Source organism: Mustela lutreola, chromosome 1, assembly GCF_030435805.1.
Source record: "Mustela lutreola isolate mMusLut2 chromosome 1, mMusLut2.pri, whole genome shotgun sequence".
Classification (NCBI taxonomy): domain Eukaryota; kingdom Metazoa; phylum Chordata; class Mammalia; order Carnivora; family Mustelidae; genus Mustela; species Mustela lutreola.
Window position 1 is genome coordinate 232,911,691 of NC_081290.1, and position 26,154 is coordinate 232,937,844.

A 26,154-nucleotide genomic window follows, 5' to 3' on the forward strand; every position below is an offset into this window, starting at 1 on the left:
CAAAGAACCAACTTTGTACTTAACCTTCTGGGGTGTGAGCTTTAACTTAATAAGGTCACTTAACAACTGTTAAACAGGGCCCCACTTTCTCCATCTCTTAAATGAAGAGCTTGTACCCGAGACAAGGTTCTCCAAGGTCCTTTCTAGCCCTAACACTCCAGGATCTATGATCTCATGGTTGAACTACCTTAAGAGATTAGAACATTGTATTTTGTTTATTTTTAAATGCTTTGTTGCATTGTTTTTACGTTTTAGCACTCTGAAATTAGGAGGCATTTATAATTGGTGGTATTTTTAAATTGTCATTGGCATTTTTCACATTTTTATTGTCTCTGAAATTGAGATATCTTACTATTGTACTGATAGTATAGGATAGTTCCACTTTTCAGATGCCAATTTTTTTTTCATTTACTATAATCTTGGTGCCTTACTGGGCTTCCTGGGCTCCTGATCCCATCAGATTCACTCACATCACCTAGTCACTATGGGTGACTTGTGAGTGAATATATTATTCGTGTGTGCAAAGGTGAATAAATTATTTGTGTGTGCAAGGATTTTGTGCATTCTTACTTAACTATTAGCGCCCTATATGTACCTGCTTCTTGAGATGTCAAGCAAATATACATATAGCCCTGAGACATCCAGCTTTCTCAAATTTTTATTAGTCTATCTTAATTTTGCCTAGTGTTTGCTTTTTAATTAAAGTGAAACATACATACAGAAAAATGCATACTTTAGCTCATGGCTTGTCACAAAGTGAATACACCTGTGTCATTAGTGCCGTTTCAGAAATAACATTTACCAACATCCTGTTAGCCCTGTCCAGTCATTATCCCCCTGCTGTTTTCTTTTTTCTCCTTTTTTTTTTTTTTTAAACTTTTATTTATTTATTTGACAGACAGATCACAGGTAGGCAGAGAGGCAGGCAGAGAGAGAGATGGGGAAGCAGGCTCCCCGCCGAGCAGAGAGCCTGATGCGGGGCTCGATCCCAGGACCCTGAGATCATGACCTGAGCCGAAGGCAGCGGCTTAACCCACTGAGCCACCCAGGCGCCCCCTTTTTTTTTTTTTTTAACAAGTAGTCAGGCAGGCAGAGAGAGAGAGAGAGAGGAGGAAACAGGCTCCCCGCTGAGCAGAGAGCCCAATGCAGGGCTCGATCCCAGGACCCTGAGACCATGACCTGAGCCAAAGGCAGAGGCTTTAACCCACTGAGCCACCCAGGCGCCCCTTTTTTCTCCTTTTTTTTTTTTTTAAATAAAGATTTTATTTATGTATTTGAGAGAGACAGAGACAGTGACCGAGAGCACTGAGGAGATAGAGATAAAGAGGCTCTGAGAGAAAGAGAGACAGAGTGGGGAGGAGAGGGAAAAGCAGGCTCCCCACAGAGCAGGGAGCCCAATGCAGGACTCAAGACTCGATCCCAAGACCCCAGGATCACAACCCAAGCCGAAGGCCGACACCCAACTGACTGAGCCAACCAGGTGCCCATGTTTTCTTTTTAAATACAACAAAAACATATGTAGGGATGGTGACTCTGTTGGTTCCTAGGCGGGTGGGTGGCTCATAGTTATCTTGGGGTGAATCTGCTGGAAAGAGCTTCAGATTTGGAGCCAGAAGATCAGAGTTGCACTGTGGTCCTATTGTTTTATAGTTGTGTGACATTAGGCAAAGTACTTTTCTGAACTTCATTCCTCTTTGATAAAATGAAAACAGTGTCTACCTTGCAGAGCTGTTGTGAGGATCATGTGAAATACTTTGTAGATGGGAAACACTTTGGTAAGAAGCCATACTCAGATGCTAGGCGCTTTTAGTGAGGGAGGTAGAATCCTAAGCAGGAGATGATGTGAACCTGATGTAGGAGAGAAAATGGTGTTTGATCCCCACATCCATTCTCTTAACCACCTTCCTTTTAAATTTACATTGGTATGGTCACTGGCTTTCTGTTGAAATTTCCCCAAATGGAAATAATATAAAGGTCCGACAAGGGATCTCCAGAGATTTGGAATTTCACTCAGAGTTCATCCATTAATTCTCAGTGTGGGTGTCCCCTGGAGCTGTGCAAGACAGAGGCTTTGGCAGAAGATTAACAAATTTCAATAGCAAATGTATATACTACCTCTTTATTAAAGACCTACTAAGCAAACATGTTTCTACCATAGACCCTCTTCTGATTATAGTCACACTGTTTCAAAAGTGACCCAAATCTGTATCTCTAGCCCCAAATCACATTTTTCACCAGCTATGGGTTTTTCTGATTGTATGTCCAATAGGTACCTCATGTCTAAAACCAGACTTTCAAACCACCTGTCATTATGGCATGATGGTTTAGATTATGAAGTTTGGAGTTAGCTAGACCTGGTTTTGAATCTTAATTCTGCTACTTGTTAGCCTCTTGATTTTGGACAGGTTGTTCAATATCTCTTAACTTCTATGAAAGGAGGGTATTAATAGCACTTGCCTGATAGGGTTGATACTAGTGCTCAATGAATGAAGTTACTATTTTTACATTCTTGTTTGTTTTTGGCACATATGATCATCTACTTATTCATTCAAGCTAGGAAATTAGAGGTATTTCTAGAATTTCCCTTTTCTAATTCTTCACTTGAAATTGATTATCAGGGCCTGCCATAAGTAGTTCTCAAACTATTGCTTCCTCTTTTTTAAATCACTGCTCTATTTCAGACATATATCCCTACTTGCTTGGAACAAGTAATGGTTTCGTGCTGCATTCTGCAAAGCTTAATAAAATTACAGAACAGAAGAATAAACAAAAAAAGAATTAGAGAACAGACTCAAGAATCAGGTGGATGCAGGAGGAAACAGGGCTCCAAACATCCTTCACTTCAAACTATCTACTTTTATCTGTATTTTGGGTTCTGTTTGAAGATTGATCCTGAAGAGGGTTTACTTTTATTTATTTTTTAAAAAGATTTTATTTATTTGTTTGACAGACAGAGATCACAAGTAGGCAGAGAGGCAGGCAGAGAGAGGGGGAAGCAGGCTCCCCGCGGAGCAGAGAGCCTGATGTGGGGCTCCATCCCAGGGTCCTGAGACCATAACCTGAGCTGAAGTCAGAGGCTCAACCCACTGAGCCACCCAGGTGCCCCCTGAAGAGGATTTACTTTTAAAATATGATTTAAAACTTTTCATTCATTTAAGAAGTGTTTATCAAGCATGTTCTATGTGTCAGGCATTGTGCTAAGTTCTAAGAATTCAATGGTGAGCACACAATCTGATTTCAGGGAACATATGATACTAGGAGAAAAGTTAAAGAAATACAAAAAGGCATAATTAGAAACTATGAGAGCTGTGAAGGAAAAGACTCTGTTGCTCTGCATAGTAGGAACTTGACCTAGTATGGAACTGGGAACTAGGTGGTTAGGGTGAGTTTACATGAGGAAGTAACAGTGGTTGAGCTGAGATGTGAAGGATAGGTTAAAATTAACTAGATGAAGGAGTAGAGAAAAGAAAGCTTTGGATAGAAGGAAGAGCATGGACAACACTAAACCACATGTGGATATAATCTACTAATGAACTTTCAGCCTCTAACAGCAGCTAACATTTATTCTCTGTGCTTGGTATGGTGCTTAATACTTTGCACATACTGTCTTGTTAAATCTTTACAATGACCCTCTGAGAAAGTACTGTTACTATTAACATTTTATAGATGGGGAGACTGGGGACACAGAGAGGTTAAATAGGTTAACCTGCTTAAGGTTGCACAGCTAGTAAGCGATAAAGACAGGATTTTATGTTTATTTTATTTTTATTTTTATTTTTTTAGCTCTACATCACATTAATTAATTTATTTTTTAAAGATTTTATTTATTTATTTGACAGAGAGAGAGAGAGTAAACACAAGCAGGAAGAGCTGCAGGCAGAGACAGAGGGAGAAGCAAGCTCCCCACCAAGCAGGAAGCCCGATGCAGGGTTCGATCCCATGACCAAGGATCATGACCCAAGCCGAAGGCAGAGTCCTTAACCCACTGAGCCACCCAGGTGCCCCTATTTATGTTTTTATTAAAATATAATGTATTATTTGTTTCAGGGGGACAGGTTTTTGATTCATCAGTCTTACACAATTTACAGTGCTCACCATAGCAATAGGTTCCCCAGTGGCCATTTTGGAAGTTCCAAGCGAATAGGGATATATATGTCTGAAATAGAGCAACCTCCCATCCCTCCCACCACCCTGTGCTCTAGCAACCCTCAGTTTGTTTCCTGTGATTAGGAGTCTCTTATGGTTTGACTCCCTCTTTGGTTTCATCCCATTACATTTTTTCCTTTCTTCCCCGATGATCCTTTACCTTCTCAAATTCCATGTATCAGCGAGATCATATGATAACTGTCTTTCTCTGATTGACTTATTTTACTTAGCATCCTATCCTCTAGTTCCATCCACGTCATTGCAAATGGCAAGATTTCATTTTTTGATGGCTGCATAATATTCCATTGTGTATATATGGGCCACATCTTCTTTATCCATTCATCTGCCGATGGATATCTAGGCTCTTTCCATAGTTTGGCTATTGTGGACATTGCTGCTATAAGCAGTGGGGTGCAGGTGCTCCTTTGGATTACTACATTTGTATCTTTGGGGTAAATACCCAGTAGTGCAATTGCTGGGCCATAGGGTATAGAGCCAGAATTTTAATTAGGCAGTCTAACTGCAGACCTCATGCTCTTAGCCATTGTGGTATATCGCCTTCCCCTTGTTTCTTACCATTCTAGCCTGTACGTCATACAGGCTTGAACATAGATCTGATCTATGTTCCTCCTCTTTACTCCCTCCGTTTAGAAACCTTGATTGTTTCCTATCACCTACAGGATAAAATCTGAATTCTTTAGTATGATGTAAGCGCCTTACAATTTAGTACTACTTATCCTCGTCATCTGCTACACCTTCCTAAAACTGCATGCCATTGCTCAAATGTAATAAACTCTGTCTTTGTGCATGCTGTTCTGTCTGGAATGCTCTCTTTAAGAAAAAAAAAAAAAAAGATTTATTTTATTTATTTGTCAGAGAGAGAGAGAGCACAAGCAAGGGGAGTGGCAGGCAGAGGGAGAAGCAGGCTCCCTGCTGATCAAGGAGCCCCATGTGGGACTTGATCCCAGGACCCTGGGATCACGATGTGAGCCAAAGGCAGACGCTTAACTGACTGAGCCACCCAGATGTCCCTAGAATGCTCTTTTTTTACTTTTCCTTTGGTGAATCGCTACTCCTCCCACTCACACATTAAGTACTCAGCTTAAATGTTACTTTCTTGGGGCGCCTGGGTGGCTCAGTGGGTTGAGCCGCTGCCTTCGGCTCAGGTCATGATCTCAGGGTGCTGGGATCGAGTCCTGCATCAGGATCTCTGCTCAGCAGGGAGCCTGCTTCCTCCTCTCTCTCTCTGCCTGCCTCTCTGCCTACTTGTGATCTCTCTCTCTGTCAAATAAATAAATAAAAAATCTTAAAAAAAAAAATGTTACTTTCTTGGTAAGGCTTTCCTAATCATCCATTCGGAGTAATCAGACCCTCACATGTCCTCTAAAACAGTAACTTCTGTGTTCCCGGTCTGAAGTCTTTTCAGCAAGGCAGGAATCCTAGGTCTTTATCTTCCTACATCCCGTTCATAAGAACTTTGGGTCTACCTCCATGATGCCTTTCAAGTAACACCGTTCTTTTTCGGTCCTACTGCCGCTGCACTTGCCATCTCACTCCGTTCTGCCTCTGGACTCGGTGTTGTGCCAGATTCATCTTTTGAAAAGGCACACACAGGAGCGCCTGGGTGGCTCAGTGGGTTCAGCCTCTGTCTTCGGCTCAGGTCATGGTCTCAGGGTCCTGGGATCGAGCCCTGCATCAGGCTCTCTGCTCAGCGGTGAGCCTGCTTCCCCCTGTTTCTGCCTGCCTCTCTGCCTACTTGTGATCTCTCTCTCTGTCAAATAAATAAATAAAATCTTAAAAAAAAAAAAGAAGAAGAAAGAAAAAGAAAAAAGAAAAGGCACACACAAGCCATTCACCTGCTCAGGACGCTGCCTTTCTGGTGTTCCTCCTACAAGTCACTGTTAGTCTCCACTAGACGGCCCAGTGTTCTCTCACATTCCTTTTAGCACTGCTCAGGTCTGTGTTCTTTGGCGTTGTATTAAGGTGAAATAAAGGTATGTTTCTTTCTCCACAGGATTGTAAGCCTGTCTAGTTCAGGTTTGAGTCTCCAACACAGTATATACAAGTGTTTATTTCATGTTTATGATTGAATGTCGCTGGTTAAATTTCATTAATTCCAAGTTAAGATTAACCCATTTTATATGTTTTGAAGAGTCTGTGTTGCAAATAGGGTTTTGGTTTTTAAAATTTTTTTTTTAAAATTTTATTTATTTATTTGAGAGAGAATGAGTGAGAGAGAGCATGAGAGAGGAGAAGGTCAGAGGGAAAAGCAGACTCCCTAAGGAGCTAGGAGCCCGATGCGGGACTCGATCCTGGAAGTCTGGGATGATGACCTGAGCCGAAGGCAGTCATTCAACCAACTGAGCCACTCAGGGTTTTGGTTTTTTTAAAGATTTTGTCCTAAAGGTCCTAAAATTGCAGTTTCAGGAAAATTGTGTGAGGAACTCTTCATACTTCTCGATGATCCCAGATACATGGACTGTTATTTTATCTAATGCTGTTAAAGTTACTTAACATCTTTAAACATGGAGAAAATGGCATCTCTGCCACAAGTTAGTTGTAGCAAAACCCTTAGTTGTGCCACACCACAAGTTAGTTGTAGCAAAAACCCTTTGAACAAGAAATGTGTAAGTGCTTTGTACACATAAAGGACCATACTGATGACAGGTATAGGTTGTAGTTGAGGTGTGCTAGAGAGAGCACTGGATTTAGAAGATTTGAGCTCTGGCTCTGCAATCCTTGAGGCTGACCTTGAAGCAGGCATTTTCTTCTAGTCTTCTAGTCTGTAAAATTGGAACAAGCATGCTTGCCTCTTCGGGTTCTTTAGGAGGGATTAATTGAGATTTGAGAAATAGCTGTCCTTAAATTCTTGAAGTCTGTTAAAATGTTAGGTTTGTTGTATGTTGTTGTTTTTTTTTTTTTAACCATGCCACATTAGATACATTCCCATTTATTTTATTAGTTATATATTAATAAGTTTGGTGTTTTTTTTTTTTTTAAGATTTTATTTATTTGACAGAGATCACAAGTAGGCAAAGAGGCAGGCAGAGAGAGAGAGGGAGAAGCGGGTTCCCTGCTGAGCAGAATGCCTGATGCAGGGCTTGATCCCAGGACCCTGAGGTCATGACCTGAGCCGAAGGCAGAGACTTAACCCACTGAGCCACCCAGGCGCCCCTAAATTTGGTTTTTGAAGCAGCCTAGCATCCTATTTAGAAATCCAACTCATACTAATATTTGTGTTTATTAATTTCTTTCAGAGGTTAAAGGCATCACAGTGTAATAGGAGAAGTAGATTTGGAACTAGAAAGATAGAGGATTCAGTGCTGTGTAGGAGGTAGAGACTGAAGATAAAGCAGAGGGGGTGGGGGGAGAGGGAGAGATGGGGACGGTGAGAGAGGAGAGGACAGAGAGGTGTCATCTGAGTTTTTTTAGCTACTTAAAGCCTATTTGAAAACAAACCAGATCCTGGGCAGAATCCTTATTCTCTCAAGCTTATGTTCTGAAATCACAAGTTGTCTCAAATCAGCAGACCTTGCTCAGACATATAAATAAATTGTAAAATTTCCATCTCAGGCAGGAGATAGCAAATCTTCAGTGTAGTTGTTACATGTGTTCCAGCATGAATGTGGGGTAGGTGGCTAGATGACCATTAAGGTCTCTTTCAACATTGAGATTCTGTGATTTGTTGTATAGAAAGCTGCTTTTATTTAGGCCTTTCTTTTCTTTTCTTTTTTTTTTCAATTTTAATTTATTTAGGCTTTTAAGACCAATGTAATTATAAATTGCACTCTTCTCTGTGGCTTTTGTTTATGAAACCTTGTGAATGCCTTGAGTATAGTTCCAGTTAGCTTTCATTCTGCCCCATATGAAGTATTGCGAGTTTCCAAGAATCACTTCCTGTCATCAGGATTAATGAAGCATCCACATGTGCCTTGCTTTGGGGATGGGACCCAGTAGGATAACAAACAAAGTGCTTGTTTCTAGGGGATTTGGTTTTTCTTTTTCCTGGAAAGGAGGAAGCCCTAACTGGTGAAGTTTTGACCAGATTCTGAGGAGCTTAGTTCTATGTCAAAGATTTTTGTTGTTGTTATTGTTGAGAATGGTTTCCTGGATAAAGAACCATGGGAAATTTTTGGAGGTGCTTTAGATATGATCTATCCAGTACCAATACCCTTCTTTTACTGAGACCCAAGCTAGGGCAAGTGACTTGCCTAAAGCCATAAATTTAGTAGGTGATGGCTTCATAACTTACCTCTAGGGGCTTCCGACACCAAATCTAGGGTATTTTTTTTGTTTGTTTTACCATTGGTGTGACTGTCTTTAGGAGTAGTTGCAAATCTTTACATTGAAGCTGTTCCTCCTACGGTTTCTTTTACCTTTCTTTTACCTCATCATCTTCTGTGTTTGTGTGCTAACATCGTGTTAGATATATTGCCTGTAGGGACAAATCCGTTTACTCCTTTGTGACAATGAAACAGGGTGAACAGGTTCTTAGGTGTTTTGTAGAAAGACCTTCTTGAGGGACAACTGAATAGGGCCTCTTGGATGTTATAATGAATCCTCTCTGGGTTTTGATTTGCCCTCTGCTTTTCTCCTCAAGAAGCTGCAGGCTTACCAACACTGCCTTATTACTCAGCGCTACTCTCTGGAGAGGGAGGATGAGGCCTGGTAAATAAATTCGAGGTCAGGGTTCTGAAACAGCAGTCCTTCCCTCCAACTAGTAGTGTTTCCTCCAACCTTTTTTATGGCTTCTCATCCTTGAGATAAGTCCACCATCCGTTCCAGTAGAAAATTCTTCTACGCTTACCTCTTCAGAGGGGTTTTGGTTTTTTAATGTTTCTAAAGCTATTATATCTTTAGAAAAAAATTCTTTAGTGGTTGCTTTTAAAATTAGAGCTGTTTGATTTTTTTTTTTCTTTTTAAAGATTTTATTTACTTGACACAGAGAGAGAGAGATCACAAGTAGGCAGAGAGGCAGGCAGAGAGAGAGGGGAAAGCAGGCTCCTGCCAAGCAGAGAGCCCGATGCGGGACTCGATCCCAGGACCCTGAGATCATGACCTGAGCCGAGGGCAGCGGCTTTAACCCACTGAGCCACCCAGGCACCCCTGATTTTTTTATTAAAAAGTTGATTCATGGGGTCCTGAGTGGCTCAGTCGTTAGGTGTCTTCCTTTGTCTCAGGTCATGATCCCTGGGATCCAGGATTGAGCCCTGCATGGGCCTCTCTGCTTGGCGGGAAACCTCTCTCTCCCACTCCCCCTGCTTGTGTTCCCTCTTTCACTGTCTCTTGCTGTCAAATAAATTGGTAAAATCTTAAAAAAAAAAAAAAAAAAGTTGATTCTTAGGAGGGGGTATAGAGGTACGAGGTTTCTTTGAGCCATTGAGAATGTGCTAGCTTTTATTTATTCATTTGATGGCTGTTGAAGAGCAGTAAAGAATAATGTAGAGACCACATAGACCAGTCACTACCTATGTGACTAAGTCACTTAATTCCTGAGACTCAGATCTTCTCATCTTGAAGATAGAAATAAAACATATGTAGCTGAGAAGACTAGATGAGATGTCCATGTTAAGCTGGACTGCAGTTTTGGCTCTAACACTTACTAGCTGTGTGACCTTAGGCAAGTTATTTAATCTTAGTTTCCTTTTCTGTAAAATAGAGAGGGATAATCATAGTATTTGTTATTGTGTCATTGGGTTATTGGGAAGATTAAGCAAAATAAAGCAGGGAAGTGTTTAGCACAGTGCCTGCTGCATACTAAATGCTCATTAAATGTTAGCTATTAATTACAATGGTAGCAGCAACAGCAAGGATAGTCTGTAGGTATTTATGATGCTAGGATGTCAGGTGACAGAGAAAAGACTAGAAGGCATTGCATAGGGCAGTGGATCTATAAGAGCCTTTTCCCCTGCCAACTTTCCTAGTGAGAGGGCCTATAGGGACTAAGAGGCTCTCATTGGACCTACAGCTTCCCACAGTGAGAGTTTCCCTCCTAGGTTAGTAGGCTGAGGTAGGAGGTTCAGATGGACTTCAGAAGACAGTGAGAAGACCAGTCTGGCAGGATAGAGGGTTTGGATAAGGGCATAAATAACTCTAAAAGGTAAAACTGAGGCCAGGTCCAAACTGAGGCCAGGTCCTGGAGGGCCTTGACGGCCAGGTGAATTCTTTGTATTAGAAGCACCCCTGCCCCACAAATGGGCTCAGTTGGTTAAGCCACTGCCTTCAGCTCAGGTCATGATCCCAGTGTCCTGGGATGGAGTACTGCATCAGGCTCCCTGCTCAATGGGGTGTCTGCTTCTTCCTCTGACCCTCCCGCATCTCATGCTTGCTCTCTCTCTCTCTTTCTCTCTCTCCCTCGCAAATAAATAAGTAAAATCTTAATTTAAAAAAAAAGGAGAGAGAGAGAGAGAGAAGCACCCTACCCTGGGCCGTCTCTGTGGAAATTGCTCTTTGTTTTTCCTTTATACTTTTTAAAATGGTAATACTCATTTTTTAATGGCAATACTTGTTAAAAGCTGTAATGTTTACATTTTAATCAAAAATAGTAAAACAAACATCCATGCACAGGAGATATTACCAGATCCTTTGAAAACACCCTGTGTGCTCCACAGGCATCACCAACTTCTATCCAACCTCTATCTCAGTGCTATTCTGAATCTTGTGTTAGTCATTTATTGTTTTCCTTCCTTCTTCTCTCCTTTCTTTTTTTTTTTTTAAAGATTTTACTTATTTATTTGACAGAGATCACAGAGAGGCAGGCAGAGAGAGAGGAAGAGGAAGCAGACTCCCCACTGAGCAGAGAGGCCGATATGGGGCTCCATCCCAGGACCCTGAGGTCACCACCCAAGCCGAAAGCAGAGGTTTTAACCCACTGAGCCACACAAGTGCCCCATCTTCTCTTCTTTCTTTTTATTTATTTATTTATTTATTTATTATTATTATTATTAAGATTTTATTTATTTATCTGAGGGAGAATGAATGAGAGAGAGCATGAGAGAGGAGAAGGTCAGAGGGAGAAGCAGATTCTCCAAGGAGCTGGGAGCCTGATGTGGGACTCGATCTGGGAAGTCTGGGATCATGACCTAAGCCGAAGGCAGCCGCCCAACCGAGCCACCCAGGCGCCCTCTCCTTTCTTTTAAAAATAGTTTTACCTATCCTGGTCTTCTGGGGACATGGAGCAGGGGCTGTGGATTCAGGCAGGAGCTGTGTGGTCTGCCTGTTGCCTAGCTAGGCTGGGAGGAGGAGGGGACGGGTGTAGTTCTGGTACTGTGGCTGGAGGTGAGTGGTGGCCTGCGGTGGGGGAGGGGGAGGCTGGAGAAACTGGCCAGGCTCCTTGGCTGTCCCGCAGAGCAGGCCCAGAAGCTTGGCAGTTTTGGCAGAGAGGTTCCAGAGGAGAGTTCAGCCCTCTGAGGCTGCACAGCTGGGAGCTGTTGCCAGAGTTAAGAGCCCCCAGGAGGAGGGTTGGGATCTCATATTCTTTTGAGACACAGTATCAACTCTTTCAGGGGAGCTTCAGGGCTGACAAGGGGCGCCTGGATGGTTCAGTGGGTTAAGCCTTTGCCTTGGGCTCAGGTTACGATCTCAGGGTCCTGGGATCCAGCCCTGCATCTAGCTCTCTGCTCAGCGGGGAGCCTGTTTCCCCCTCTTTCTCTCTGCCTGCCTCTCTGCCTACTTGTGATCTCTCTGTCAAATAAATAAATAAAAGTCTCTTAAAAATTTTTTTTTAATTAAAAAAATAATTTAAAAAGGTGCCAGATGTAGCCAGGACAGTTTTAGCAGGCCTGCCACCTATTTTCACCTCATACTTTTCTTGGAGTGTCGGTTGTGACAGTCATTAAATTATGTTTGCCACTTTGCTTTTCTAGAAAAGCTTTGGTTTTTGCTTTGGCTTGGCTTTCCTGGTCCTTCTTTGAATAAAGAACTTTCCTTTCTACCAATAGCAGTTGCTAACCACAGACTGCAAGTGATACTGTGGGAAAGCTAAGGGCCTGGGAGAAGAAGCAGGGTGATGGGGGTCTCTGCAGTGGTGGGCCTTGGTCTGACCCCCACCACTCACTCCAGTCATTCTCTGGTGCCCAGAGTTAAATTTGGAAATCTGCCATCCAGATGTATTTCAGTGGAACAGATTCAAGGAGCCCTAGTGTGTTAGATACTATGGGGGATCATAGAGAGAGAGAGAAATGGAACTGCTTATGCCCTTGATATTTACATTCTAGATGTGAGGACAAGATTTCCATGCTCATATAGTTAAGGCAGGACAAGTGGTGAATGCAGAATGTAGACACATTTTTCTGATTACCAATGTAATAATACATGTTTATTTAGAATAAATTCAAATATAAAAGAAGCATAGTGTAGAAACTCCCCCACAGACTAACCCCTCCCTTAGATAACCACTCTTACCTGTTGTTAAGAACTATTTGAGGAGTTGAAATTTTTTTTTTTAAGATTTTTTTTTTTCTTTTAAGTTGACAGATCACAAGAACGGAGAGAGGCAGGCAGAGAGAGAGGAAGGGAAGCAGGCTCCCCGCTGAGCAGAAAGTGGGACCGGGGCTTGGGGGCTGGATCCCACGACTCTGGGATCATGACCCAAGCCAAAGGCAGAGGCTTTAACCCACTGAGCCACCCAGGTGCCACTGAGGAGTTGAAATTTGAGCTGGACCTTAAAGTAAAATTCAGAGAGGCAGACTGATGGAAGGAAAGCAAGCATCCTGAAGATCCAAGCTCCCACTCCAGGGAAGAGCATCCCCACTAGCTTCCTTGACAAACAGCCAGCTTCTGCTTGGAATACCTTTGTTACTAGGTGCCAAAATGCGCACAATAGGAATTAACCTTTGTTAAGTAACATCTTGTGCTTATGTGCTAGTCAGTGTGTTGGGCACCATATAGATATAGTTATGAGATTAATCCTCATTATAACCTTATAAAATAGATATCTTTATATTTATTTTACAAATAGGGATACTGAGGCCCAGAGGTTACCTGCCAGGGTCACATAGCAGCAAGTGGTATAGAGTTCTTCCATTCACTAGCTGTGTGATCTTGGGTAAATTATTTCATCTCTGTGGCTCAGTTTCCTCTTCTGTAGAGCTGAGTGGTAATAGTACCTGCTTCACCAAGGAAGTTTTTCAGATTAATGAGCTAATACATGTTAGCAGAACAGGGCATTCATGTCACATAGTACACATTCAGCAATAGCTGCTATTTATTATTTTCTCTCTTATTCTAACATGATCTGTATCATCTCTCTACTTCTGTATATGGCCTTTCTGCCTGTTCAGCCATCCCCTACACTTTCCTCCCTATAGTTTTTCCCTCTGCTTCTAGCCATTCCATTGTCTTCATTCTGTCTCCAAAGTGTTTCATTCCTCATCTTTCCATTCTCTCTCATTTTCCCCTTTTGTGTCCTCATTACCTGTATTATGTTGTGGCAGCCTTGTGACCTTCCTCCCTACTGTTAGTCTCGTTTTGTGTACCAGAATAATTTCTGAAAGTACAGGTCTCATTGTACCACATCTCGGTGTTAAAAACACACAAAATATTCAAATCTTTGATTTCTTGGTTTCAGGTTCAAGATTCTCCAGCTCTGACCCCATCTCACAACTTAAAAATTCTGTTTTCAGACTACTTCCACAGTCTTCTCTGCTTTCCCTTTCCCACTCTTCTGTCTGGGGAGATTTTACCTGCATATTTTAAGATCCGCATTCAAATATCACTTCATTTTCTTAGTCTTTTTACCTACTCTCAACTAGTTGGAATTTTTATATCCTTTTGTGGGAGTTAACACATACTGTCTTGAAATATAATTTTCGAGGCACGTTTCTTATCTCCTGTGTAATTATAAGCTAGCTGAGTGTAGAGGCTGTGTTTAATTCACTTTGTATATTCCCTTCAATGTCCTAAAGCAGTGCTTTGCACATAGTAGGTGCTTAATAAATACTGGTGGTGTAAGTAAAAGTTGGGGGGGGGGTCCTGATGACTGGTGGGTTTCTCTCCCAGTCCTTGTGAGAGCCGCTGTTCAGTGGGTGGAAACGCTGTGGTTTTGTTTTCTAAGAGTCCGACATCTTTTCTTTTCGGCCATGGAGGAGAGGCAGAGCCTGTAGGTTCTGCTCATGGGTCCCAGTGCCTGTGTCTGTGAAGGGGCTCCAGCCAGTGCCTGCCGTACTAGGTCCCGTGCCTTGGCCCCTCAGCCCCTCCCCACAAATGCTCAGCGGAACAGGGGATTAGGTTCTGGCAGCACAGCTGGGATTTTGGCGGCCATTCCACAGTCGACAATAGCACGCAGCCACTGGGACAGAACAGCGCGGGCCTGCGCTCCAAGGCCACAGTCTGCCTGGGCTGCTTGTTTGGGTGGCCGAGGGGGAGGAGCAGGCCCAGCGCGGCGTCCTGGCCTTGCCACGCAGAAGGTACGGGCTGGAGAGATTCCCTCAGGGAATGGGCATGGTGGGGGTGGGTGGCCTTGTCCCAGGGCAGGCGGCGCCGGCGAAAGGAGGCCGGTGCTTTGTGTGTGAGTGGCATGTGTGTGCGTAAAGACACAGCCGCCCCGCCCTGGAGCCGGCAGGAAGCTGCCCCGCGTGAAAGGGCCTGTGTCCTGCTCACCCTCCAGAGCTCCCGGCTCTTCCTCGGTGCCCCGCGCGCCGGCAGGCAGGGGCTGATCTAATCATCAGGGCAGCCCGTTGCTGGCCAGAGAGGTGGACAGGCTGTCACTGCTGTGTTAAGAGAGCGAAGGGGGAGTGTCCGGGTGATACCAGGTTTGTCAGGCAGGCCACTGTGAGATGTGTTTTGTGTTTTATGCCACAGTTTGCCTTGGCTCTTGCCAGTGTTGCGGTTCAGGATTTTTTGTCTGCTGGCTCTCGCGCTCCTCTTCCCCCTCCCCCACATGCGTCCTATTCTCTTGTTCGAGGGCCTAGCCCTCCCGGCCCCTCCTCTCCGGGGCGCCCCTCCCCCCTTGCCGAGAGTTCCTTGCTTTCGCCGTGCTCCCAGACCACGGAAGCTTGCTGTGCCTTTAAAGAAAGCAGACTCCCGGCTGTGACGCACTTCTGGCTGTCAGCCAGGACGATCGCTCCTGCCAGGCTGAGAAGAAAACCAACAACTTTTCTTTTGTGTGTGGGGTTACTTTCCACTAGCCCCCCCCCCTCCTCTCCTTTCAAGATTTAAATGCTAATGGCGGATTAAAACCTGTAGATACGTTTGGCTTTAGGAGTCTGGTAAGGCCGCCCCCCCTTGCACTGAGACTTTTCTCCCTCCCTCTTTCTCTGGGTTTTTGTTCAAACATGGACTAGGGGGTGCGGTGGAGTCCCCCCCTCCCCAACTTTCCTGCGCCATCCTTAAAGGGGAGGGAGAGGAGAGGGAGCGCAAGTAAACACTCAGAAACAGGCGCTGGGAGCATAGCTTGCCAACATCCGGGAGTTGGCGCCTTTGAGAGCAAAGGGTTGCTTTCTTCCCCCTTCGCGTAGATGTCAGCGTGTTTTTGTTCGGAGGGGGGAAAGCGTGCGCCTGCACATTGAGCTGTAGAGACAGCTCAAGAGAGCTTCTCCATTCCTGAGGCTTGGTGTGTACGCAGTGGTGGGGAGTGAAAAGGGTTCATTTTGCCAGCTGGTGGCTACCAGGGTGTGTGAATATAGTAGTGGTGTCAGGTGCTAATGTACTGCTGGAGTGTGCTTGGGTGTATATGTATATGTGTAGTATATGGCTGTAAGCCCCAGCTTCAGGAGGCAACCCTTTTTCCCACTCCTGATCTGGACCCTGCAGAGCATGGGGAGGGGGGAGGGCAGGTATCAGTAAACCACTTTTGAAGAAACCTGGGAAATCTTGGTTTCCCTTGAAGCCCTTCTCTTGTTCCTCACCAGGGCTCTGGGCCAAATTCTAGGCTACACAGAAGGGTTGGTCTGGGTGAAGAGGGGGAGGCTTGAGTCCAGACCAAGTCCCCTAAAGGGGGCCCAGGGAGTACATCTAGCAAGCTGGTCTGCCCTGACCTCAGGAGTGCAGAGAAACCCTTTAGACTTAGATGAGACAGCCTATCCAGGACTCTCCAGGAGTTGAAAAGGAAAGTATGTTTTTCCCTCCCTGGCTTATGTTGGAGCTGCTGGTCCTTGGGCCTTTTACCTCCTCCAAGCCTAGAGATGCAGCAGCAAGATATTTCCTACTTTGTTCTTTATGATGAGTTAGCCTATGGCGACATTGCTGGCCTTGCTGGGCCCCTCTGAGGTAACCTACCAGGTGAGGTCTGGGTGGTTGTTTTCCCGTGTCTCCTGACTTGTCCCTCCCAGAGTCAGAGGAGGAGGAACACCCTCAAGATCTGGGTGTTTGCCCTTTGGTTGTGGGCTTCGCTTAGATGGTGGGATATCTCTTTTAGAAAGGTGTACAGAGCATGCAATTCTTATGGCTACAGGCACACAGGCTGTCAGGGTAAGTAGTGGTAAATCTTGCCATTGAGCCTGGTCTTAGAGCTAGGACAGCTCCCTTACAGCTTTATAAGCTCCCTTCTGAGCTCTGAGCCTTTGGAACTATGGGGTACAGAGGGGGCGGGGCTTGGGAAGGACACTTGGAGGTGGGAGTTTTTGCGGGCTTTGGGCCCAGAAATTTTGAGAGTGGGAGGATGGTTCAGTGGAGGCAGGGGCCAGTGAGTGGAGTGATCAGTAAAGTTTTGTTGCTTTTGGGACCAAAGGTCACTTTGGTGTTATCTTGAGGAAGGGTTGGTACTCAGGCAGGCAGTAGTAAGTGGCTAAGAGATGGTCTCACAAGGAGCTGGCACCCACGCTGGGGGGTGGGGTTGGGTAAGGAGAGCAGCACTCCACAACTGGGACCCTCTGGCCCTTGCCTTATCACTTGGTTAACCTTAGAAATGAAACTTCTAGAACAGACCCAAGAGGTTAGCAATCCGACTCTCTGGTCCTGTTCCTTGCATCTGAGCAGGTGGTTTGCATTAGCTTCAGCCCTGGTAGGAAACCGTGGTTAGATTTTAACTCTTTAATACCCAGAAAGACTGCGGGCCATGTGGCTGTGTGTCTCTTGAGTGTCACTTTCCTTTTCCTGATATATCTTCTCTAGAAACAGAGGGGTTACTGTAAATGTGGGAATTATTCCTGATGTAGGAATTTACATTATGTCAATTTTGAAAATGTGAAGAGGATGCAAGTCCTTTGGTTTATAAAGCAGCTGCTTCTGTGTCTTGGTTCCTTTTTGAACTCAGGGAAGAGAAGCCACCTTATCAGCTCTGTGAAGCCTCTGGGATTCTGGGAGCACTTCTCAAAGAAACAGTCTGGTGGTCTCTGAAGGTGTCTTGAGAAGGGTTGCGTTCCTGAATTTTGTTTGTTGATGCACTGAGGGGTGTGAGTGGGTGGTACCTGATCAAGTTGGGGTGCATCTCAGCAGATCCTTCTGTGAAATGGTTCTGAGCTATAATCGTGGGGATCTGTTTTTCCATCACCGTGACCATCAACCAGTCTTCTGGGTGGGGCTTGCCTCAGATTTCAGGGGGAGGGTGGAGAGGATGGTGCTTTGGCTGGGAGCCCTTGGGTTCCAAGCCAAGGCCTGCTTAAAGCTGTAGTCCCAGTCTGAGGACTAGCTCTGCCACTGACTTCAATCATTCATTACTGGATAAGTGAATGGCTGGCTGGCCTAACAGCTCCCAGCCCAGTGTCCTGTGTCTGGGAAAATGCTGCTTTATGGGCTTTGAACTGACAAGGTCATTCTGGAGTTCCTCATGTTGGTAATTGGATTCCTCCTGTTTCTGTGCCTGGGAAGCGTAGAAAAAGGCATTTGGCCTTGACACTGTTTGCTGAGCAGTGGAACTAGTTTTAGACAGGCTTCCCCACCCTCCGGGAGGACATAAGGTTTGTATGTTTTGCCTCTGAGATGAAGGGAAGAGGCTGGTTAAACCTCAGGTCATTTTTAGCAGCACAGCTGTGGAATCTCTCAGAGGGGGCAAGATTTACCTCAGGTTATGAATAAGTAAAATTTCTGACTGAAAGTTTGGACCTCTTCAAAAGGATAGCAAGTCTAGGGGCAACAGTGGGGATGAGGGACAGGTGATCTGGACCTCATTTCCCTTGTTCCTAAAGAGCTTAGACTTTTTGTTTTTAATTTTTAAATTATTTTTTAAATTTAAATTCAATTAACATATAGATTTTTTTGTTTTGTTTGGTTTTGTTTTAAAGAAGCCCTAGTAGAGCATTTGGCCATTGCTGCCTTCACCACAAGGGCCAGGCATGATCCCTCTAACTTTAGGCCAGCCAATAACCAGAAGTCTTATTGCACTGCAATAGCTGGGACCCTTTGTCTTCGTCTTTGGCTGGCCCCAGAGAGCTAAGCATTCAGTACTGATGGAAGTTGCGCTACTTGTTCAAGGTTACATGGAATCACTTTCAGACCCACATCTGTCGGAGAAAATCATCCAAGACTGAGGAACATATAGGTACTTTAGATTCTCTGCCCTCCTCAGAGCTCCCTTAACCACGTCCCTGGCTCTTGCCAAAGCCCAGGTAAATTGGCTCATTTCCAAGACTGTGACGTTGGTATGACAGGTGGAATCTTGTTGGGTTTTGCGGGGTCAGGAAGCACTTAATTACAATTAGCATTTAGTTATATTTAGCATTTAATTATTTTCTATTATTTAAAGCTTCATGTATGTTTTAATTTCATTCCTTACCTCGCTGTATAAGCTTCTCAGAGGCAGGGACTATGTCAGTGTCTCCCATTTCCCATGTAGCTTCCAGTGCAGAATGAACATCTGTATGGACTCAGAAAGTAATCTTTTTGCTTGGTTGGTAAAGACAGTACAGTTGGTGCGCCTGGGTTGCTTTGTGGGTTAAGCCTCTGCCTTTGGCTCAGGTCATGATCTCAGGGTCCTGGGATGGAGCCCTGACCCCCACATCGGGATCTCTGCTCAGCAGGGAGCCTGCTTCTCCCTCTCTCTCTGCCTGCCTCTGTGCCTACTTATTATCTTCCTCTCAGTCAAATAAATAAAATCTTAAAAAAAAAAAAAAGAAATAAAAGATAGTATACTTACATAGGAAGAACTAAGAATGATGGGGAGTGGATTATCATCAGATTTATGTATATCTTTCTCCTACTAGACAGTAAGTACTTTATGGACAAGAATGATATCTTTCTTATGCCCAACACACTGTGTGTACAGAAGACGCTTAGCAAATGTGGGGCACCTGGGTGACTCAGTCTGTTAAGTGTCTGACTTTGGCGCAGGTTGCGATCTTGGGGCCCTGGGTTCAAGCCCCAAGTCGGGGGAGCCTGCTTCTCCCTCTCCCTCTGCTCATGCAGTCTTTGTCTCTCTCAAGTAAATAAAATCTTTAAAAAAAAAAAAAAAGGTGCTTAGCAAATGTTCAGTCCATAGAACCCACACCTTGGAGATGCTAATATGTGGGGAGAATTACAGGTGATGTGACTTAACCACTTGTGTTCTTCATCGAATAGTGACAGACTAAATACCTGTGACAAGAGGTGGGGGCGGGGCTGATTGCTCCCATGATTGGTAGGAGTTGGAGGGGCTGCTGGGAGATGTTGAGGAATATTTAGTCACCAGGTCTGTGGTCTCCTGGGCAGGTTGGCAGGCAGATGGCCAATTCCCAGTGGGAAAGGAAATTGGGAATAGGAATACCAGGACAGGTACCTAATCTTTCATTAAATGTCCCATGAGATTTCTGCCAGAATTGGATCTGGTGTCATCAGGTCCCTCATTTGAACCGTATCTTTGACATTTCTGTGGGAGATATAAAAATCCAGAATTTGGAGACGTTTCCCTCAAGGTCTTGGTTATTTTTAGGCAAAAACTGGGCACCTGCAGAAAGAGCCAGAAATCAGCCTCTCTGTTAAAGATCAGTGATCATTTAGTGTATATGTACGATGTGCCAGGCACTGTTATTTGTGTTGCCTGCTTTGTCTTGAAGCCTCATAGTAACCCAGAGAGGTGTTTGCAAATCCCATTTGGTAGATGAGGAAACTAAACTAAAAGAAGTTGCGCTACTTGTTCAAGGTTACATGGAATCACTTTCAGACCCACATCTGTCGGAGAAACCTTATTTGTTCCATGTTTTAAGGGTACCATGTCCCAAAGAACAGGGTTGAAAGACAGCCCTGAGTGTTACATATTTTCTGTGGAACAGAAAACTGTGTGTAGAGCTTGTGGACTTTGAATTAAATGCAGGCTCTTTACTGTTATGGTAAGTTTTATAGTAATTTTATTTTATTTTTTAAGATTTTATTTATTTATTTGACAGAGAGAGAGAGAGCATAAGCAGGGGGACAGGCAGAGGGAGAGGGAGAAGCAGGCTTCCTGCAGAGCAGGGGAAGCCCTATATGGGACTTGATTCCTGGACTCTGGGATCATGACCTGAGCCGAAGGCAGTAGCTTAGCCAACTGAGCCACCCAGGAGCCCCAAGTTCTATAGTAATTTTAATGAGTAGTTTGAGCTTTCTAAAAATTCCCATGTCCTTGGTGGGTTAATTGCTGTGTAAAGAGATTGACGTATTCAGAGCCAGTATATTGAACCATTTCCCCCCTTGTCCTTCATCACGGATATCTGATATAATTAGCTGCTGTTCTTCTCTTGGTTTCCAGGTGCATTGGGGTGACTGTTTGGTGTCACCAAGATGACGCTCCATGCCACCCGGGCAGCTGCACTCCTCTCTTGGGTGAGTCGTCTTCTCTTTGGTGTGACCTTCTCCAGGAATTTTGCAGGGGTAGAAGAGGAGTTTTTTAGGAGCCACAGCTATGTAAAGTCTTCTCATCTGGAGATGAAGGAAATACAGTTTTCCTCTGCCTTTCCCCTTAGTTTTTAACTTTAATTATTTCTGGCAATGTTGCTCCTGATAGTGATCCATGACACCACTTGTGTAGCTTAGAAGAGAACTCCCTGCTAAGCTTCTGTGTACCTCTTAGGAGAGGTGTTTTTTTTGTTGTTGTTTTGTTTTGTTTTTTAAAGATTGTATTTACTTATTTGACAGAGATCACAAATAGGCAGAGAGGCAGGCAGAGAAAGAGGGCTCCCCGCTGAGCAGAGAGCCGGATGCTATGCAGGGCTTAATCCCAGGACCCTGAGATCAAGACCTGAGCCAAAGGTAGAGGCTTACCCCACTGAGCCACCCAGGCACCCCTTAGGAGAGGTTGTCATTTCCTTTTGGTCATGGAAGGGTTGGCTGTAGCATGGCACAGACGCCCTTCTTCATTTACTTCCTGTGGATTTTTCTGACTAGAAGCCTTTATCCTGATCTTCACTAACATGCGGGACTTTGGTCTTGAAAGGCTTTTATCGTAGGGAAAAGTTCTCCTTGATTTCTTTACCATGTTTCTGTCTGCTTCCATTGTCCTCCTGTTGACTTCTTTTTTTTTTTTTTTTTTTAAGATTTTATTTATTGGGCCCCTGGGTTAAGCCTCTGCTTTTGGCTCAGGTCGTGGTCTCAGAGTCCTGGGATCAAGGCCCGAATCTGGCTCTCTGTTTGACAGGGAACCTGCTTCCCTCTCTCTCTCTGCCTACTTGTGACCTCTCTCTGTGTCAAATAAATAAATAAAATCTTAAAAAAAAAAAAAAGTTAAAAAAAATATTTTATTTATTTGATTCAGAGAGAGACAGTGAGAGAGGGAACACAAGAAGGGGTAGTGGGGGAGGAAGAAGCAGGCTTCCTGCTGAGCAGGAAGCCCCATGCCAGGCTCCATCCCAGGACTCTGGCATCTCGACCTGAGCCCAGGGCAGAAGCTTAAGGATGGAGCCACCAGGCGCTCACTCCTTCTTGATTACTTAAATCATTGCACTAGGTCTTTTCATATATCTTCTGTCCAATATGAACAATGGCAAATGAAAGTAATACCAAGCATTGGGAACATAAAGCTGCAGGGAAGTAGAAGAGGACACAGAATGTAGTGATGATAAGCCTGTACCTTGGAGTCAGACAGCCTAATCTAGAATTACTGATCTGGCCCAGGTGTGTGACCCAGGGCAAGTTACTTAGCTTCTCAGCACCTTATTTTTAAAAGGGAAATAAAAATACCTCATGGAGAATGAAGACATACTGTGTGTAGAAAACATCTAGTACTATATCTGAATAAATAATAATTTTTTTTAAAAGATTTTATTTATTAATTTGGCAGAGAGAAATCACAAGTAGACGGAGAGGCAGCCAGAGAGAGAGAGAGATAGGGAAGCAGGCTCCCTGCTGAGCAGAGAGCCCGATGCGGGACTTGATCCCAGGACCCTGAGATCATGACCTGAGCCCAGGCGCCCAATAATTCTTGATACTTCAGATATTGCTGGGGCATGATTAGGGCCAATGAAAAAGCCATTTAAAAATTTTAGAATATTTTAGGGGTGCCTGGGTGGCTCAGTCATTAAGCGTCTGCCTTTTGCTTATGATCCTGGGGTCCTGGGATCCAGCCCTGTGTCGGGCTTCCTGCTCTGTGGTGAACCTGCACCTCCCTCTCCCACTCCCCCTGCTTGTGCTCCCTCTTTGGCTCTCTCTCTCTGTCAAACAAATAACATCTTTTACAAAAAAAAAAAAAAAAAGTGGGGGGGAAGAGAAGAAAAAATATTGTCTCTTCCTTTCCCTCCTCTCATCCCTGAGGGGCTGGTTGGGTTTGGGGGACTATGAGCTTTGTCTGCAGTTCAGTGGATTAACTGAATACTGGGGGAACCTTTAGCCACACTGTTTTAAATTTATTTATTTAGGTCCTAAACTTGTTTTTATGGTGAGTACTACCATTACAGAGAAGAACCAATACAGGGCTAGTTTTATTAAATAGCAGATACTTGTGTACTTTTTCAAAAGTCAAAATGAACAATGCATTAAAATATTAATATATGGTAACATAGAAATTTTTTTTAGGAATTTTCAATTTAAGCAAAAATTAGACAGCTAAAGTGGATTTTATGATAATGTAGCTGTGTCAAATGCTTTTTATGAAGAGTGGCATAGAACACACGTGACAATTTTAGTTGTGGTTTAGAGAAAAATGATACAGGAAGAAAGATTGGAAAGAAATATATCAAAATGCTTAAAGTACATATATTAAAATACTAGAATAAGTGGTTTTTTCCCCAAATTTTAATAATTTGTTTTATAGTATAAAAATAAATTTATACTTTACTTGAAGTATAGCTTAAAATTGTTCTATACCCAGCAGTTACAGTGAATGAATTGATATAGGGAAAAGGGAACTTTTTAAGATTTGACAACCTTAAACCATCCTGAAAATCAGTGAGTTTGGCCCTTCTTTCCATGTTTTAATCCCTGACTAAAGATGAAAGAGTTTCTCCGCTTCCTCCACTTTCCAGTGATTTCTGATTTGGGAGCAAAATAATGCACAGGAAGAAAATGAATTTTTATCTGCATAAAAGAAACTATTGCTAGATTGTTACTTAATTGACAGGAGATGAATCCAGAAATCTTAAGTGACTTGAAATGAACTGGTGTGATTTTTCAGTCTTTTTAGTGAAAAAGCATTCATAGCCTTTGAAAGTTTTCTTTCTATTACAAGGAGTATTAAAAGGAGGTGGTTTTGGATGCTTACTGTCTTGGTGCTTTCTTCATTTTCAGCTGGTAGAAAAGGATCTTGGCCTCGAATATTCAGAATCTTCCTCAAAAATTTACACTGGCCTTTCCTGACTAATTAGGCTATTAGATTAGGCTATTCCCCTCAAAAGATGCTATAAGTATACATATTTATGTATATACAAGTGTATATATATATATATATATATGGATGGTGTAAATTTAAGACTTCAGTGAGAGTTTGCACTTTATGTTCTACACTTTTTAAAAAAACGCTTAACCTGTTTTCATTTAGATGCATCTAGAAGTTGTTTTATTTTTTTAATTTTTTAAAGATTTATTTATTTGTTAGAGGGAGAGAGTGAGCACCTACAAGCAGGGGGAGCATCAGGCAGAGGGAGAATCAGGCTCCTTGCTGAGCAAAAAGCCTGACGTGGACCTCGATCCCAGGACCCTGGAATCATGACCTGAACTGAAGACAGACAGTTAACTGACTGAGCCACCCAGGTGTCCCTAGAAGTTGTTTTTGATATTGAAGTATGTAGGGGCACTAGGGTGGCTCAGTTGATCCACCCTCTGACTTCTGCCCAGGCTGTGATCTCAGGGTCCTGGGATTGAGTCTGGAATTGGGCTTGCCACCAAGCAGGGAGTCTGCTTGTACCTTTCCCTCTGCTCCTCCCCCTGCTCTCTCTCAAATAAATAAATAAAATTTTACACACACACACACACACACACACACACACCCCACCCCCACCCCTACCCCTGCCACCTGGCTGGCTCAGTTCACACAAATAGGAGCACCTGGCTGGCTCAGTTCATTAAGCGGCTGCCTTCAGCTCAGGTCATGATCCCAGGGTCCTGGGATCGAGTCCCACATCCAGCTCCTGGCACAGCAGAGAGCTTGCTTCTCCCTCCCACTTTGCCTGCTGCTCTCCCTGCTTGTACTCTCCTTCTCTTTTAAATGAATAAATAAAACCTTAAAAAAATTATTTTAAAAAAATAAGTATTTAACCAAATAAATAGTATAATTTCTGTGGTTGAGTCATTCTTTTTTTTTTTTTTAAATGCTCCCGTTCTCTAGTGCAGTCAGCTAATTAAACTACTGAGAAGTAGAAGTTTTGCTGCATCTACTTCCATTATTTTAATTTTATTAACCATAATAGTGTTTTGCGTTTAGCACTTTCATCTTGTAATGTGTTCTTGCGTTCATAATCCCATTTGAACCCACACTGGTCCTCTAAAGTAAACAATGTAGGGATTTCATCCATTTGGCGAGTGAGAAAGTAGGCACAGAAAGAAATAAGTTGATAACAGAGTTCCTGGCAAGTTAGTGAAGGAGTTAGGTCTAAAATTTTAATCTGGGAGTTCCCAGCCCCATATAAATATTTATATTTTTATTTATTAGTAATGTTTTCTTTCTTTCTTTTTTGGGGGGGTTACTAAAAAGAAAAGCATCCCTCTCCCCCAGTGTGGGGCTCAAACTCAGGACCCAGAGATCAAGAGTAGTATGTGCTTCCAACGGAGCCAGCCAGGCACCCCATAGCCCAGTATCTTTTAAAGAGCACATTTTAAAGAGTAGAATCTATTCATTGCACATAATCCCTCTGCTGAGGTTCTTACAAATAAATACCTTGTCAAGCAGCCTGAGTTCCCTCCTTCCTCAGTGTTGTACACAGGATTGATTGGTTTAGCAAACCCTTTTTTTCCTGTGTACTAACAAAGGTGAGGTTCAGCCCAGGCTACTTCTGAACTTGATGGTTTTGGAATTTATGAAGTTTTTCTGTACAAGTTGGCTGTATATGCTTGTTGAATAACCTGTATACCTGACTCATTTGCAGATGACTGGTGGTGAATTTCCTAGTTGTAAAGACTGAGTTAGATGGATGCCAGCCAGAAGGCAAAGAAGAGAAGCAGGCAGTTGAATTGGAATTGACAAGTTTTTTCCTGGGGTTCCCAGCTCTTCTTTTCCTCCTTTTTTTTTTTTAAATTATCTTATTGCCTCATTATTTCTCCCTGTGTCAGCCACAGTTTTATGTCTGGAAAGAATTTTTAAAATGGATTAGTAAAAAGATTTTATATCTGTGGGAGTGTGTAAGACATATGTAGCATTTAATATAAGTTTTGATTAGATATTTCAAAATTCAAGAGATAGAAAGGGCTGTAGGGTGATAATTTGGGCTACAGAGGGTTATAATGTAAACAAACATACAAGAGCTACAAAGGGCAATAATATAAAAAGCCTTTCTTTTTCCCTACATCTGACTTTCAGCCATCAAGTTCCTGTCCCTTGAGGCAGTGGTGGTACAGTTTCTCACATATCCTTCCAGAAAACCATTTTATGCCTATTTTATATTTAAAGTGTATCCCTGTGGCGGAACATCCTAGAATGTAAGCTCTAATTTACTTGAAGCCAGAGGATGGACTCTCACAGTGGCTGTCACTGGACCAGTGGGGGCAGCAGCTCTCCTTGGCTGAAGTGAATGCTCCTTAAGGCCTGCGGCCTGCAGC

General features: G+C 43.5%; 1 protein-coding gene across 6 annotated transcripts in view; it reads left to right on the top strand.

Moving 5' to 3' along the window:
- NUMA1 (nuclear mitotic apparatus protein 1) overlaps window positions 1-26,154 on the top strand; it is a 75,586-nt gene that overhangs the window by 21,484 nt on the left and 27,948 nt on the right. For 2 of the 6 annotated variants that reach the window (XM_059133713.1, XM_059133707.1), the window contains exon 2: window positions 20,723-20,796. In XM_059133713.1, coding sequence (XP_058989696.1) covers window positions 20,755-20,796 — 42 coding nt within the window. In that variant the 5' untranslated portion in view covers window positions 20,723-20,754. Of the gene's footprint in view, window positions 1-14,243; window positions 14,553-14,720; window positions 14,898-15,179; window positions 15,354-20,722; window positions 20,797-26,154 lie in introns of those variants that run through there. The other 4 variants (XM_059133698.1, XM_059133688.1, XM_059133684.1 and 1 more) reach the window with 4 other exon arrangements.